Source organism: Haemorhous mexicanus, chromosome 1 (assembly GCF_027477595.1).
Source record: "Haemorhous mexicanus isolate bHaeMex1 chromosome 1, bHaeMex1.pri, whole genome shotgun sequence".
Taxonomy (NCBI): Eukaryota; Metazoa; Chordata; class Aves; order Passeriformes; family Fringillidae; genus Haemorhous; species Haemorhous mexicanus.
Window position 1 is genome coordinate 46812442 of NC_082341.1, and position 16574 is coordinate 46829015.

The following is a 16574-nucleotide window of genomic DNA, read 5'->3' on the forward strand; positions in this document are numbered from 1 at the left end:
CCAGCAGCTGATCTCAGTTTGGGAACAAGATAAACTATGGGTGCATAACAAAAACTTTTGGAGCAACAAGAGAATTTTGTCAGAAGCTGCTTTAAGGGATGGCTCTTGTAGGAAGCTTGGAAGCACCTCAAGAGATCATTTGATTGTCCTAAGGCAAGATTAGCTTTAATCACATCATTCTTGAGTAGTGCATGTTCAGCCTGTTCTCAAAGACCTTGAATGATACATGTTGCTCCTTATACTCTCTAGATAATCCTGTACTGTGTGTCACTACCTTTCTTTGAATACCTTAGATAGAGTCTCAGCTAACTCTCTCTTGCTTTAATGTATGCTATTATAATTGAAATAAAATCCTTTTAAATAAAAAGCCTGCAGCATTTATGGAGAGGAATTTACTAGTCACTTCTTTACATTCTTCACGTCCCCTGACTTAACAGAGAAAATTCCACTCTCTTCTTGTACTGTGTTTCCTAGGTCTGTATTTACTATCTTGGGGACCCTGGGAAAGCAATATTTCAGCCATTTATTTGAGTTCTGCTGGCAAACCCAGGAGTTTTTATGAATATGATTGCAAAGCATTTTGAAAAAGAAATAATTTGTGTAACTCCATGCAAGCTACAATTGTATTAACTACAGTACTACTATCATTCCATATGAATCCAAGACTTAGGCCACCTTTTGTAGATGAGCAGCCCTAGCAAATTTTGTGTACCATCAGAAACCTCTGTGACTGGCTCTGCTGCCCTCAGCGACTTGGTTAGAGGAAAAAAAACAGAAGCAGAAATATTTGGCTAAATAAGAATGATATATCAAAACACCCAATATTTTAATGAAAGAAACTGAATATCCACACATTTGCACTTCTGTACAGTTTTTGTGATATATATATAATTTTAAGCTGTTTACAAATAACATTTAATGCTTCAAATATTACATAATGTTGATATTATATTTCTAGCAGAAATAAATATATTGCACTTAAAAAGAAACTTTTCATTAGATGTTGCTTCATAGTTTATGTTCACAACTTTTTTTTCCATAAAAAGATTTCCCTCTCCCCCCACCCCATACACACAAACACACACTTCGGTACATGGTGAATGTGCTCACGCAATGCAATATAAACAACAAAGTCAGCACAGCAAACAGAAGAACTGTGGTACATTCTGTTAAAGAGGCTACATCCAGTTTTTTAACCTTCCTTATTTTTAAACCAAATCTTTCCTCATGTTTCTGAAGGTACAGTTATAAAGAAATAGATTGTTTAAATGTGCTAAAGGTAAAATACAGCAAACTGTATTTTTTGTCCTTAAACTATCATAAAAAGCTACTTCAGAGCTTATTTAATTCACTGCTTAGTTTTCTCTTAAAAGATAAAATAAAGAAAAAGAAGTTGTCATCTGATAATCTAGAGATTATATGCAAGGACATTTGATTACAGAGTAATACATAAATCCTCTGGCCAGTAAGTAGGTGGTTAGTAAAGAAACCACATCTGCAGCAGAAATGCTCTGTAAAGAATAGTGAGAATAAAATCTCACTAAAATCAAAATTAATTTTGCAGTGAGTGTCATCCTCCTGCAGATGAGGAGTGTATGCACTGTGGCCACAACTTCCTCAAGACAAGAAGCCATAAGTGTTACACTCATCTCACTGTTGCTTTTACCCTTATCTAGGAGTAAATTACCACAATTTATATTGACTTACACTTTTGGAAATTATCCCAAGTTTTTGCAAAAATTTGAATTGATATATCTGTTTCTGTATAGTACACGCATATAAAGAGGATGTTCTACATAATCAAGTTGCCAGCCCAAAAGCTTTTCAGTTAAAAAAGGTTCCTTTTCAAGTGCCAGTTAGTGTTTGTTGGAAATGGCAACATCTTCTTACATGTGTACATGTTGATGCAGTATCCCGGCCTCTGTGGGTAAAACTGTCTGTGAGAAATTCTGCAATTGCATTCTGAAGGTTGTGGTGCCAAGCATGTTAGCTACCATACAACTTACCATCCCTGGACTCATGAAGAAGCATTTCCATTAGGAACTCTACCTTTATCTACTTGGTCTATGCTTGTTACTCAGTTTTCACCCAGAAGAGTACAACTGAAACCCAGTGGCATTGATTTGCTGTCTTTGACAATGCCTCGGGCCATGCAAAGGAGTGCTGCAAACCAAAGAGATAAATTAAAAATGGTAGGGTTTATGTTTAGATTCTCAGGGCTCGAAAAGTAGAAGAAAAAATATTCAGAAAAATACATCCAAATCAGTTTTGTTAATATATGGGATGCTTTTGTTGGATTAAAGACTGGAGGGTGTTGACAATCTATGGATAAAATGGTAATACAGGAAAACCACAAAAATACTTGGAACTGTTTCAAGTAGAATCTTATCATTCTCTTTGAAAAGCATATTCAGGCATGTTCTCTCTACTCTTCTTAAAAAAAGGCAAAGAGCTCTCACTACCCCCCCCCCCCCAAAAAAAACCAAACAAAATCAAACAACATAAACCAGCTCCATTTTTCTGAGCCAAGAAAAAAGCTCATAAAGGTGAAGAGCACTTCTCATGGGATATAAAATGTGAATTGTATTTGGAAAATAAATTTTAGATTATATTTGGCATTCCTAGCCCATCTACCGACAGCAGATGTTCTGTCCTGAAAGTGATGCAATTTTGACAGCAGTACAGCAAGTCCTTAAATAAATTACTGGGCTATTGTCAAAGTGGTGGAGATTTATTTTTTTTTTTTTAGCAAAAGTGAATTTCACTCTTTAACCAATTAATTACAAATTCACATTCATTTTCTTCCAGTTGTGAGTTCAGGGCTAAAGCTGATCTGTACTTGGGTTTTCATCTTTACTGTTCCTGTATTGTTGCTGTCATTTAAGTCACTGTTCCTACTGCCAGACTTTATTTTTAGATGACAATGTGCAATGAAATCCTGCCCCCATTACAGTCAATAAATTTTCATTTGACTTCAGTTGGGTAGAAATTTTATTCCTGGAATCACTCCCATGCTTCCCCAGGCCTACAGGAAGGTGGGAAGGACATGGAGCAGAAACATTGTGAGGTGGCAAAACCTCTTCACTGGACATCCTGTGGCCTCTGTGAACTTAATCCCTTTAATCTCAAATCTCTGCAACAGGTTTTGTAGGTAGGACTGTGAGGGCAAAAAGAGGAAGTGAGGAATGGACATACCTCACTGTGGACATACCTATTGATCTCATTCCTGGGGAAATCTGTCACAAGCTGCCTTCATTCCCTTGCTTGGGACCTGCCTGTGATTCTGCATTAGTGGGCAACCCAATGGGTTGCTGCTGCAAAGGAATTAAGCCATCAGAGAGAAGGACAAGGAGGGATGAGCCCACTGAGAGAGACTTGGTTTGACTGGAAAAATCAAGCTGTGGATTTTAACAGACAATTCTGCATCATCTGTAATACAAAATTCATCAGAGAGAATTTGGAAGAGGACTTGGCCTTATCATGTTTTTATATCGAGACAGCCTACTGCCATGTTATTTCATATATGAATCATAATTCATTTGTAGTGGAAAGCCCTTTTCTTTAATTTAAAATGTTTTTTGTAAATGAACTTATCAAAATACAGTTTCATTCTCCAGAAAGAGCCTGGAGAATTTTCTCTGAGACAGTGTAAGGGGCATTTCTGCATGCCAAATATTGGTGTTCTCAGGGCAGGGACTGGCACAGGGCTGAAAAGACTGTGCAGTTTATTTCTGTGAATTTGGTTCATGAAGGAAGGTGATGTATGAGCAGCCTTTATGTTACATCTAAATCAGCATGCCTAAATCAGCCCACCTATTTCAAACTTGTTTTTGGAGTCATGTAAAAGTTGCCTACTTCACTTGACCCTTTCCTGATGAAAGTATCAGCAGTGAAACTACTGGCTTGAGTTCTGAACCTAACTGTATCCCCTGAACTCCAGATAAGTTAATGAAGCTGCAGAAGGAACCAGATAAAAGAAACAGAATTTCCCCACAGGCTTTAGTGCATGTCATCCTAGGATCTTCACACAACTCTAACAGAAATAAAAAAACTGAAGAGAAAACTTTCTTCCAAACCTCTTCTGTAATTATTATTTCTGTAGAGTCATGTTTACTTGAAGAATTACATTCTTGTAGGGTCTGTATCACCTAATTTCCTGAAAAATAGGGGGTTTATCTCGAAACCAGTTATAAGTAGGCACAGTCTTGCAACATGCACTTTTCCTGTGAATCTGATCACCTACAGCAAAATCTAATATTTGGGTACACCAAGACAAATTCAGTGTCTGATTCTGAGCCATTTAAATACTGCAGAGCTTGGCCTGTTATATGTATTCATAGAACTCCTTGTAGCAGGTCTGAATTGTAATATAAATAAAAAATAAATTTTCATTTTTATTTACATACAGAGCACAGGAGTTGCAAATTGGCCCAGGTCAGTTTTCATCAGCAGGTCCAACAGTGATTAATGGGGAATTGGGGTCATATTGCAGATGACTTGGTTGAAAAGGTGATTGAAATGGCCAACTTGAGAAGCTTTTGAATTCAGCCACTAGAAAATACATGATGATGGTCTTTTTCTGTGGCATGCATGTGCCTTGCCTTGCACTTTGCAGAGATGGGAGTGGGTGATTCAGTGTACTACACTCCGCTTTTTACCATATGACACTAATCCAGAATGGTGAAAGCCGAGGACAATAAGTCTGTTTCATGTTCCAGCTCTACAGAGATCTGTAATATATGAGATTATAGATGCTAGTTCCCTTTTGTCTGTAGATGTATTATCATCTATAGCTGGGGTGCAACTCAACACAGAAACTCTGTGTCAACTTATTATTTACAGTGGAATCCCAGCCCTTGCCACACAGAAAACCAATATCACACTGGTACTCTTTCCAGTAGTGCAAAGGACTCATGCTAGCTCTCTGCAGACAAGGTCATTATTTTCTTATGCCTCTCTAGCTCCTCCATTGCATCAGACAAAACATACTAGAAAAGGGGATAGTACTTTGAATGAGAGCCCCAAATACGAACTGAAAAAAAGTCAGACATGAATTTTAAAAACTTTTGTGTGAAGTCCTGTACTGATATTTTTCCAAGGAAACTCCACCATTATAGTGGGACAGAAAAATCTGGTTTTCCTGGCCAACCTGATGTCTTTTATAATAATAGACATAACCAAACCGAACAAAATCAGAACAAGTGGAAAGATACTCCAATGCCACTCATACCAGTCCATTAATTATCGTTTGATCCAGAGAGTCTAGAGACTGATCTAGCCTGATATTGGGTTAACTTGGTACACATGTGCAGCTGGAAACAGGTCTTCAGTGGCATGCACAGCAACAAACAAGCACTGCTTTAAAATTGGAAATCTTGAGTTTCTAAGTTTAAGTAACAGATTTTTCCAAATCAAAATTTTTCTTCATTATATCTTAACCAACAGTTAAATTGTTCCTCCTTGGATATAGGGAAAACTTCCTTTTAGGCTAAAGGACAGAAAACATTATTACTACTACAGTCCTGTAACACAGTTCTTTTTTGGAACAGATAAGTGTTTTGTGAAAGAAACAAACAAAGAAAGAAAGACTTGTTAATAATGTTCTCTTTGTGATTATAGTAGCAACTAAGAAATACTGTTTTTGGTGAATATATGCCAGTCTTAAAAAGGACAGTGGTCTTCTCCACTTTGTCCTGTTTTCAGCAAATCTATGCTGAGATAGCCTAAAACATGCGCAAAGTTATAGCAATACATTTTTCTGTTTAGATGCTCATCAGTCACAAGAAGAGATGAAGATGAGTGAGAGTATTGCCTTTTTTAGAATTCATCTAGCATATGAAAAAAGACCTATAGACAATTAGTTTGTACACTGCTGCTTAAAGATAATCTCTCTCCTCTAGGTATAATGCACCTTTGGAACAAGCTGCACGCGACCAAAGATCCTGGGGACTTTGGGATCCATTTTGGCTGTGTTACACATAGATCTGTGAGCAGCTCCAAGCTGCATGCTCTCTTCTTGTGATCCCTCAAAAGAGGAATCTGTATCCTCAATACATTTTCTTAGCTGGTTTGTCATGAGTTCAGCACTCCTGCCACAGGCCTTTCAGGAAGGTCCCTTGTATTTTGTCATAGCAAACTTGCACATTTAAAATCTTGTGTTCCTCTTGCGGCACGTCACTCATACAAACGGTGTCATCACTGCGGAAGAGTGACGCAGTCCTTGGATAGCTGCATAAGGACCCTGCTGGAAATAATGGTGGTACCTTGGCATGTGGAAGGATGGGAAAGTGGGGCCGCTACCTTGCATGGAGCTGGCTATAGCAGAGGGTGTAAGAGGCATTCCTAGGCGGCTGTACGGAGGCAGAGATCCTTGGATTGGATGAGGAATGGGTGTAGCTATGGATGCAGTGCTGGTACCCAGGGCACTCAAAGACTGTGGATGCTGAAATCCTGGGAAGCTGGTTGAAGAGGAAACCCAGGAGCTGAGGGACAGGTTATCAGATGTTGTAAAGGCTGACCCTGCAAGCAGAGAGAAAGAATACCTAACATTGGCACACGAAGCTGGTAAAGTAGTGAAAAGGGAGGAAATGAGTCCTTCACAGCAAGCCTGGTTTCAATGACCAGTTGCCATTGGAAATACTTCCCAAATACTTCCGTCTTTAAAATGTTATTTGCTGATTGCTGTCCTTTATCACTACGTCTTAAACAAATTTCCATTTTCAGAAGCTGGTTGCAGTGGTTTCAACAGTAAAATCAGCTTTGCACATTGAACATTTTAGATATTAAACACTGAAGCACCTTGTAATGCTGCTGCTAAACACTGAAATAGCTACTTTGACATGGAAGCTCACTGTATTATATGCCTGTTTTGAAGACATACTTGTAGATTTTTACATCAGATCCTTAGTAGAACTGTTGTTTTGGGGTTTTTTTCCCAAAATTTCAGTGTGGGGAAAACGCAGAAAAATGCAATTTGCTCTACAAGTTTTCCTTTTTTTTAAGACCCAATAAAACCTGTCAACACTACATCTTTCCAGTCAACCTGATTCTTTCCATAATATAGAGCAAAAAATCCTAAAAACACAAATGTCAAAGTATTTGTTGTTTTTCCAGCTGTGTACAGTACTCTAATAAACAACACCAGTGCTAATTCATAGTAAGAGGTGCATAACTTTCTCTGAAGGTAATTATCTACTTTTGATCAAATGAAAGTATTCTGTTTGTCATTTTGTTTTGGGTTTGTTTAATTTGAAAAGTTTCAAAACCAATTTCCACAAATCTTCCAACTCTTTAAAATACTTTCTGTTTCCTGAAGATTGAAGAATCGTTAAAAAAAAAAGAAAAATTATTCCTTAAAATTAGAACTAATTACTTATGTTGACAGTAAAATTTTGGGGAAACAATAATTTGTTTGGATTATTACACATGGTCATTTTCAAATAATCTGATGACTGTGTTGTCCTTCATCTCTGTAGTTCCTATATGCATCTGGTCATCACCATATGTCTGATTTCTAGAAATGGGGAATACAACAAAATGCTATAAATAAACTCATTGTATTCCTCTTTAAATTATAATTTAACTCTTGTCACTTATGTATTTTCTTACTTTAGAAAATAAATTTGTTGGAAAAAGTATTTGATGAAATATAATTTCAATTCAATATTGCAAAACATTCTGAGACAACAAATTTTGTCACAGGTGCTAGTTTCATAAATCTAATTCAAGAAGGGAGGTTCATCCAAACTGTAGAATAAAAACATATGAAGACGTCTATTCATCAAAGAAAACTTACTGGAATTAAGTAAAGTAACCAATCATAGCCACATACTCACACCAAACTATAAGCAAAAACCAACAGAAATAAAAAGGGTATATTGTTTTTTTTTAACAAAATCATAAATCTCTTACGGGATATAGTCTCAAACCATGAATTATTTTTCCTCTGCTTAATGAAACAAGTAAAACAGCCCAGTAACAGGAAAAATAAATTGTGCCAGTTTAGCAGTGGAGATAAAATTGAACCAAATCCTGGTCCTACCGCTGAACCAAATCCTAACTTCTGGGAAATTTGGATCCAGAGCCAAACTCAAAGTATGACACATTACTCACAGACCAAAAAACCCTTGTCAAATCAGAGGGTATCTGAGCATTACTGCACTACAGGGAAAGCAGGGTGCAAATCTGGATTTGCCCAGAAGGTTTTCATTTGGCTCTGTTCCAGGTGGCTACTATGAATCCTGTGGATGCGTGTGAATATAGGCACAGAGAAATTATGCATTAAAGAGCTTCCACTGAATTTATGTATCTCCTATTTGTTAGTTCCTTTGGAATTAGACACCTTGTACTGTAGGTTAGCTGCTTCCATCTTTAGATGGCTGAAATTTGCTGAGCAGAGGATGCTCTGGGAGGGTGCTGAGGTAATTACCAAGTCTATCACTGTTATTTATTTCTTTGTTTTATGCAGAATAAAGTATGTGATTCTTTCTTATCAATGACTGTGAAATGATTGTAGGGCTGGAACACTTCTATAAGGAAAGGCTTAGAGAATTGGGCTTGTGGAGGCTTGAGAAGAGCAGACTTTTGGGACACCTAATTTCAGCCTGTCAGTGCTTAAAGCAGGCCTATGAGAAAGCTGGGAACAATTTTTTTACCATGATTTGTCACAAGTACGGGCTTTAAACTAAAAGTGGATAGATTTTGAGTAGATATAGGAAAGAAATTTTTTACTGTGAGGGTGGTGAAACACTGGTTGGTGAAACACAGGTTGCCCAGAGAGGGGCTGGATTTCCTAGCCCAGGAAATACGCGAGGTCGAGCAGGATGGGGCTCTAAGCATCCTGATCTAGTTGAAAATGTCCCTGCTCTGCTGCAGGAGGTTTGCACTACATGACTTTTAACAGTCCCTTCCAACACAAACTGTCCAATTTTCACAAGGAACTTCCTCAAGCATCCTTTCCTGCTCCAGCTGATTTGGTCTCTAATTGCAGCTTGGTACTCCACATACCACTATTGCCACAACCAAGGGAATTAGTACTTCTGAGGCAATCAAGGTCTCAAAGAGCTTATAACACACACCACTCAGCAATGCATATGTCGTTTGTGGAGGAACATGCATCCGTTTTGCATGCAAAGTAATTTTAAAATTCATTGGCAGAAATGAAAATATCTATAGAATTTCAATAAGGACATTGTTTCTCTCCTTGTATCTTGCAGGAGTTTTCCTTATTTAAGGACACCAGACCTAAAGACACAGCAAAGGCAGTACCAGTTACTCATGTGTAAGAGCAGTATGATTTACCTTCTGTGCATGTCTCTGATTGCCCAGAACGCTCACGTCCCATGTAGCATATGGCTCCCAGATTAGAAAAAAGTTCTTTGCCATGATTCACAATTCTCCTCACTTAGTCATTTGCCATATTGCGAGCAAATGCAGAACTGTACCCTTTTATTACACATAAAATTAATTGTAATAAAGTAGTATATCCTCCATGACACCTTTCTAAGGACTCTCTTCTGAAAAGATTTAATGGCCAGCTTTCATACTGAGGTTCACCTGGTTCATTTTGCTACTCTCAAGGGAGGACATCATACCAGGGAGAAACATAATTCTTGAAGAGAAGGTGCTTTGCTCTGAGCACTTCCTGCAATGGAAAATTTAATCCTTTCTTCAACAATAGCTGGCCTAGGATCTAAGTTGACATGAAGCAAGGTAATTCCCCAGAACTATGTGAAAGGATGGCATCATAACAGGTGAAGCTGCTTGAGAAACTCCATAATCTAAGGACCTGCTCTTAGAATAGATGTGTAAAAACTAGCCCACCTAATCACATTTTGCTGAAGAGCAACTCACGGTTAAAAATAAGTGTATTTTCCCTGCACAAGTCCAAAGAGCTCATGACCAGAAAGAATGCTGTTATCTTAGCAGCACTGTATGAAGTTAGAGGACAAGACAAGGGCACTGCCAGTCGGAAGACAGATAGAACTGCTTTACCTCAAGTGGCTGTGGCATATCAGGCAGGTCACAAAGTCAACGTGCAAACTATAATGCAAGACAAGTTCATGCTAGTCAGCAATCCTACAGGAAGGGTTTGAGATCTATTTCCAGTGGTTAATTGTGACAGATGCAATTTCTCCAGTAAGTATCCCCTCAAAGATCAAGTCTGTCTTCTTACTACTTTTTCTACTGCTAATGCAGACAAATTGTTTGATAAAGCATTTGGGGCTAATTGCTTCAGCAGGAACAGCACCTTTAAGAGACTAACAGATAACAATTAAATAACAATTTTTTAGGGAGCTACCAATTTTTTTTCCTGAGGAAGAAAAGTGGGTTAACCACAGGGTGGTTGAGGATGGTTAGAACTAAGTCCTCTGTTCACAGAAGGCCAGAGGGGCAGCAAGTGGCACATCTGCATGGTACTTTGCAAGTGGTGTAGAGCCCAGCTAGTAAGTCCTGCCAAGAGATGGGGAGTGTTAGCTTGTTCTCAGCACCACAGTAATGAAGCTTTCTGGTTTGCAGATATCTTGAAGAGGAAGCAGAACTAATTCTCTCCTGATGGCAAAGATTACATGGTTGTCTCTAGAATGGCCTCCTGAATTGAACCACCAACACCAGTGCTGTGGGCACATCAGATGTCCCAAAGAGACAAAAGGTAACAAGTATTCTTCTTCATTATATGACTTCATGGTAGAGAGACACACCAGAGAAGTGCTTTAGAGTACCACTTTGGGTACTGCCCGTGGTCCTGCTTTTCTCAAGCATAACTGAGTCACCACAGTTTACATCATGAACATGTTTTCCTACCTCTGCTTTGTGTTGCCTGGCTGTCATCTCCGAGATCATCTTCTCCTCCATAGGTCCGAATGGGGGATCGAGCATAGGAATGCTTTTGGATAAGACTCTCCACACTTTCTCTGTAAAAGGAAACAACCTAATATGTCAATACCATCCTAAACAGCATCCTATTTTGTTTAGGTAATCACAATGCTTTTTCCTGTCCAGATCACAGCTTTCTTACACGGGCTCTCCAAAGTTACTTTACAAAATACTTATCTCATAGCATGACATTGGAAAAGCCAGATTTGGCCTGCATTTTTAGTATTGTGGATCACCTCTTACCAGCTTCTTCAGCAGAGTTAACTTCCTACTATGCTTCCTGGATGTGGTCTCAGACAGTGAATATCAGACCAGCACTCTTCATGAATTTGAAAATGCAAACTCTGCAGTTATTTGTGCTGAGTGATGAGTCTGGGTTTAAAGAGACACCTGTGGTCCAGCTCCTTTCAAACAAGATTTTGCGTCGCACATGACCACCTCATTTGCTGCTTTCCCCTTTTTCTGAAAGCAGGAGCAAAGGTAGGTGTGTCCAGAGACAACTCAGCTCTGACTGTGCTCTCTCAGCATCACAGTGGAGGGCAGTTTGTAGCAGGAAGTCTGCAGATACTACTGATCTCGTGCCACATCTATTCTGGGAGGTTAGACGTGTCTGCCAGGCCCCTGCCTCGCTGGTAGCACAAATCACTGAAGTCACCCAAACCATTTTTAAATAGAAGGAAGGCATATCTGCATGATAAGCCTTAGTAGTTTGTAAGGAAGATCCAACCTTACACATTCCAAGCGCAGTTCCATGTAAGTAGGTGGCATTATACCAAAGATGAAAATTACTTAGGCACATTTCCAAAATGGCTTTGACCTTCTGTTCCTGTTTAAGAAATCTAAGTAGCAATAGTTGTTTAAATCTGCTACTTGAGGAAGGTTTTGTCTGAATTTACCATTTGTCCATTCATACTTGCTAATGCTGTTCTAGAAATTCCAAGGAAAAATATTTTTCAAGTAACATGATAAATCACAGTGGCACATGTTTTCCTTTCCTACAGAAAGTCCATTATGGTCATTTTGTCCTTGGTCTATCGCTGGCGTCATTACTTATGCTAGTCTCCTCAGAAAAAAAATAAATAAAAAGAGGATCTTATCAAAGTGATTTACTTGTGTCAGGACTGGAAGTGGACTGAAAGCAATGGCAGTTCCTACATAGAGGATGATATAATTGGATTACTGCCTTTTAAGTGATTGAAAACAGTAGGCATATCAGGGCTATCTTGAAGAAGATTTTCCAAAGAAAAAGACAGATGGCATTGTTTACATTATGTGCTGAATGCCTCTTGAAACATTAGACTTTCTTCTGAAGCAGAATGTGAAATGCATAGAATTTTACTTTACCAAAAGAGCTATTTCATTTGAGTACAGCATAACAAAATAACAAATTAGACCAGTGTTATCTGAGTGATTTAGATACTGGTATACAAACATATTCATATTCCAAGAATTACTAGTCTATCAAGGTCTGAAAAATAAATGTAATACAGGTGATTGTCTGTATTGTCTCTATTGACTTTATTTCTAGTAAGGGTCTCCTTATAACAGCAGATATTACAGCACGTAATAATATCCTGATGCAACAGAAACAATGCAGGCTGTAGTTTTAGCACAGTGGGCCAATTTCACCTCTAAAACATTGGATCCAATGGTGGCTTGGGGATAAACTCACCCCAATAAATTTACATTTGAATTACCTACAGGGATTTAAAGCTAAATCAAATGCCCACAATTATTGCAGACTAAATTCTTTCCAGATGGGTTTGTATGCTAGACAGAGAACTCTATTATTCTATATGGTTGTCTTCTTTTAAGGAAAGAGAGAGATGACTTCTTAGTGAACCCTGAATCTGCAAAGTTTGAAACCAGGGAACTATGTGGTAGGTTTATTTATTTATTTTATGATGTAGTGTTGCAGATAGTATGCAAAAGGTTTTGGAAGATTAATCTCAATCATTGGCACAAGAGGCAAAGGTTTTTATGGCAGAGGGAATGTAGAAATTTGGATCAGGGAAAACAACTAATCTCCCAGAAACAGTTCCTTTTGTGCAGCTGAGATTTAATATTCAAAACTATATGAGCTTGTCTTGACTAACCACGTTGGTTGTTTATGCTATAATCACAAAACACCTACTGAGTTTTCATTTTAGAGGTTGAGGCTGTGACACTCATCCGGAGTGCAAAGCATTGAGATTCACACCAGAATTTAGGCACCTGCCCCCACGGTCTCCAGGTGGCTCCTCTTCTTTCCACATACAACACATACTGCATACAAACCTCCAAACAGAACCTACAAAGTGCAAAAGGCTGAGCACACCTAGGTGTGCAAAAGGAAACAGGAGAAAAAAAAGAAGTGGTGTATTTTCTCCACTCAAAAGGTATATCTCTGAGTTATCCTCCAAGCACTGTTTCTTCTACTTAGGAAAGCAAGAGCAGAAGTCTTTCCTTCACCTTGTGTTTCAAAGGAAAAGGGTGTGGTGCCCTCTGCACCATGCTGCAATATTCCATCCTCAGAGAACACCACTTGGAGTGTGGTTAGAGAAGGCAGCAGTTGATATTCATTTAACCTACAAAAACATTTGGATTTTCCCAAATATGTTGGAAAGAGGAGACTAACCAACTCCACCCTTTAAAGACAGAAGTGCCTTAGGACTTACTCCAACACAGATATGTAGGAGGAAGCAAAACTTTAACAACAAGACTTAAGTGCCCGTGAAATCTAGTTCAAAATGCAGGAGCAAAGCTGGCAATCTGGAACACAGATTCCCTCTTGTATCCTAGCTTCCACTGGGTACAAAAGGGACTAAAATCTCAAAATCTTTCTGAAAATTCTCCTTTTGGAAGTATGAACCCTTTAAGTTATCCCAAATATGGTGCTCTCGTGAGTGGATTAATAAAATACATTTTTTCAAGTCCCAAAATATTACACTAACACTACTAAAAGGGAAATACATTATTACCTCTGGCTTTATAGTTCTGTATGCAACATCAATTATTTCAATGTGTTTCCAAGGATTTATGGAAATAGTTTTATAAATTACTGAATCATAAATTAATATTTGCCACTTTAGGATTCTATGCTTAATTTCAAAAAATAGCAAGTGAAGAATATGGTGGAGGTTTTTTTAAAGCTGTCTTTTCTAATTTTTCAGCACTGTTCCACATTAAACATGTTGTCTGAAGAACAAAGTGACTTCCAGTAACTCAATACAGAACTTCTGTCCTTTGAGATCAGAGACTTGTTATCTAATACTGGGACCTAACAATTTTTACCTTTTAATGTGTCTAAGAACTCCACATAGTTTCTTTTATTAGCAAGAAATTAGCACTGAACCTTGTTCTGAGAGAGATCACAAGCTGCCAATTGAATATAGGAAAGATGTCTTCTTTCTGTCAAATGTTTTTTTGTGGTCTACCAACAAGTTTGGTGTTCCATGCTGTTCTTCAACTCACAGATATCTTGGAAATATCCAGAGGAGGGGAAAGCATCCACATACACCCAATATATTACTATGATTAAGTTGTGCAATATGTACAACTGGATAGTAGTAGGAGATGACAGGCTGGAGAAGAGCAAGTTAGGGACTGAAGCTGCTTGAGGAAAAGGATCCATGTGCCAAATGGAAAGGAGAAAACTAAGCTCGTATTGGCAAGCACACCCACAGAGAAGATGTGAGGAAGGACAAATGTGAAGAGAGATAATAGGAAAAGGAGCTCAGGTTGATGCCAATAATCTGCTTTCCAACAGAAGCACAGCCCTGTCAATAAACTTTATTATGAATGAAGCACTTGTCTCCTTTTTCCAAGAAATAAAACACCAAAATTTGAACCTGAAATCAAAGCATGTGAAAAGCTGAGAGAATTAATCAATTAGAAAGGGTTTAGGGTGCACAGGGAACATCTTGCTATTCTACAGGTTCTAACCTCTTGATTAAACTTTTCCCTCTTGCCTCTGCTGGCAACCAATTCTAAAATGAAATTTCTGGCTAGAGATGCTTTATGTCATGGAGTTCCAAGCTGAGTCTTTGGCCTTGTTTAGCTAACAGTGCCCTGGATGGTGTATGTACAGTGCCCTGTATGTACACAGTAGCCTCGAAGGGCAAAAAGAAGATGGGAAAATCCTGATGCTACTCACAAATGATTCACTAACACTTTACAGACCAAACCCAAGATTTGCCATGGATTTGAGCTAGGAGAGGGCAGAGAACAGAGTTGGCTTCGTAAGTAGCTGAGGCTCAGTGTGAGGATGCTCACTTTGTTTTGCTGTCATCCCAGATTATAGAAGTTCTCTCAGGAGTTGATTAAGTCCCAGATTAACCTGAGCAGGATCTCTAATCAAGATGAAAGAACAGGGCTTCTTTGTAGGTGGGGGCAGGCATCTCTGATGTAACTTTTTCTGCTCCTTTTGCTATTACTCTACTTCACCTGTGCATGCACAGCAGCCTGGTGATCACCACGACCCTGATTCTGAATTTGGCAGAAGGGAGATGGAAGCCTACCTTCTCCCTTTGGGACAAAAATGCTTAAGACAATATATTTAGCATTGGTGAAGGTGTCAAGAAAGCTGATTCAGAAGTATCTTGCTAGAACCAGGGCATGCAGTATCTATCTCAGATCTACACGATGACTACAAAGAGGGTGAAGTTTTATGTAAGGGTCAGCCATCCCTTCCAGTGGGAGCCAGGATCAAGCTTTTTGAAGGCAACATGCTAAAGTCAAACTGTGGTGAGAAAGAGCAAGTGGCTGAGCCAGGCACTCTGAATTTTTGTCTTCTGCACAAACTGCTGTTTCAGAAATGGCTACAAGAGGTAAAACATTCAGAGCAGAACTGAGAAGCGTCTTACTAGTAACTTTTTTTTTTTTACCCCTTGCTATCCAAGGGCTAGGTATGCAGAAAGGTAAGGATACTCCCAGAATCTGCTCCCTGTTCCTGGTGTCATTGGGTTTGATTTTTTTCTACTTTTTTTCCTTGTTCTTTGCAAGGAAAGGCAATGTCAATTAAAAAAAAAATTTAAAAAAAGTCAGAAAATAATAAACCAGTAAAACTGACAATCGTGTTTTGCTTGACCATTCCAACCAAAATAAAAATACAGAACAGAACAGGATATAAAGTGTATGAATTATCAGTTTGCAGCCTGAATGACTTCTTTAGTTCTGCATTTCAAAGGTTTCCTTTTTTTGTAGCTGCCAGTTAGTATGTTTGGAAGAAAGCCCAGATAACAGAAGATGTCAGAAGTGAGGTGAGGTGAAGACAGATGGAATAAATGGGCTGAGAAGGCACAAAAATAAACTTGTCGGAAGTCGCACTGTAATAGGACTTTTTTTAAGGGAAAAGATGACTAATTTGTCCAAGACACAAGTGCTAAAAACAAGTCTCTTAAAAAAAAAAAAACCAACAAAATAACTTAACCAACAAATAAAATTCCCACCAAAAAACTAACAAAAACCACTCATCTCCCAAAAAAACCAAAACGACATAGCAGGGAGAACAAATAGATTTCTGTAGCAGCAGCTGCAAGTGAACAACTTGTGCTGTCAGAACCACTGTTCAGCTATCACTCAGCCTTTATGTTCCTGTGGCTTTTATTTGCTACTTTACATATGCACAAACATGCAGACGTTAATTTTCTACATATACTTGCTCCTACTGGTAGAAAGAGGCTGACCACAGGAACATAGTTCAGGTAGTGGATGGTCCA

The 16574-nt window shown here is 38.5% G+C and overlaps 1 protein-coding gene across 1 annotated transcript in view; it reads right to left on the minus strand.

Annotated features, from left to right (window-relative positions):
- Positions 1–786: 786 nt before the first annotated feature.
- TBX20 (T-box transcription factor 20) overlaps positions 787–16574 on the minus strand; it is a 39614-nt gene continuing 23826 nt past the window's right edge. The window contains exons 7-8 of the mRNA XM_059848645.1: positions 10804–10913; positions 787–6519 (exon numbers count right to left, since the gene is read on the minus strand). Coding sequence (XP_059704628.1) covers positions 6179–6519; positions 10804–10913 — 451 coding nt within the window. The 3' untranslated portion in view covers positions 787–6178. The remainder of the gene's footprint in view (positions 6520–10803; positions 10914–16574) is intronic.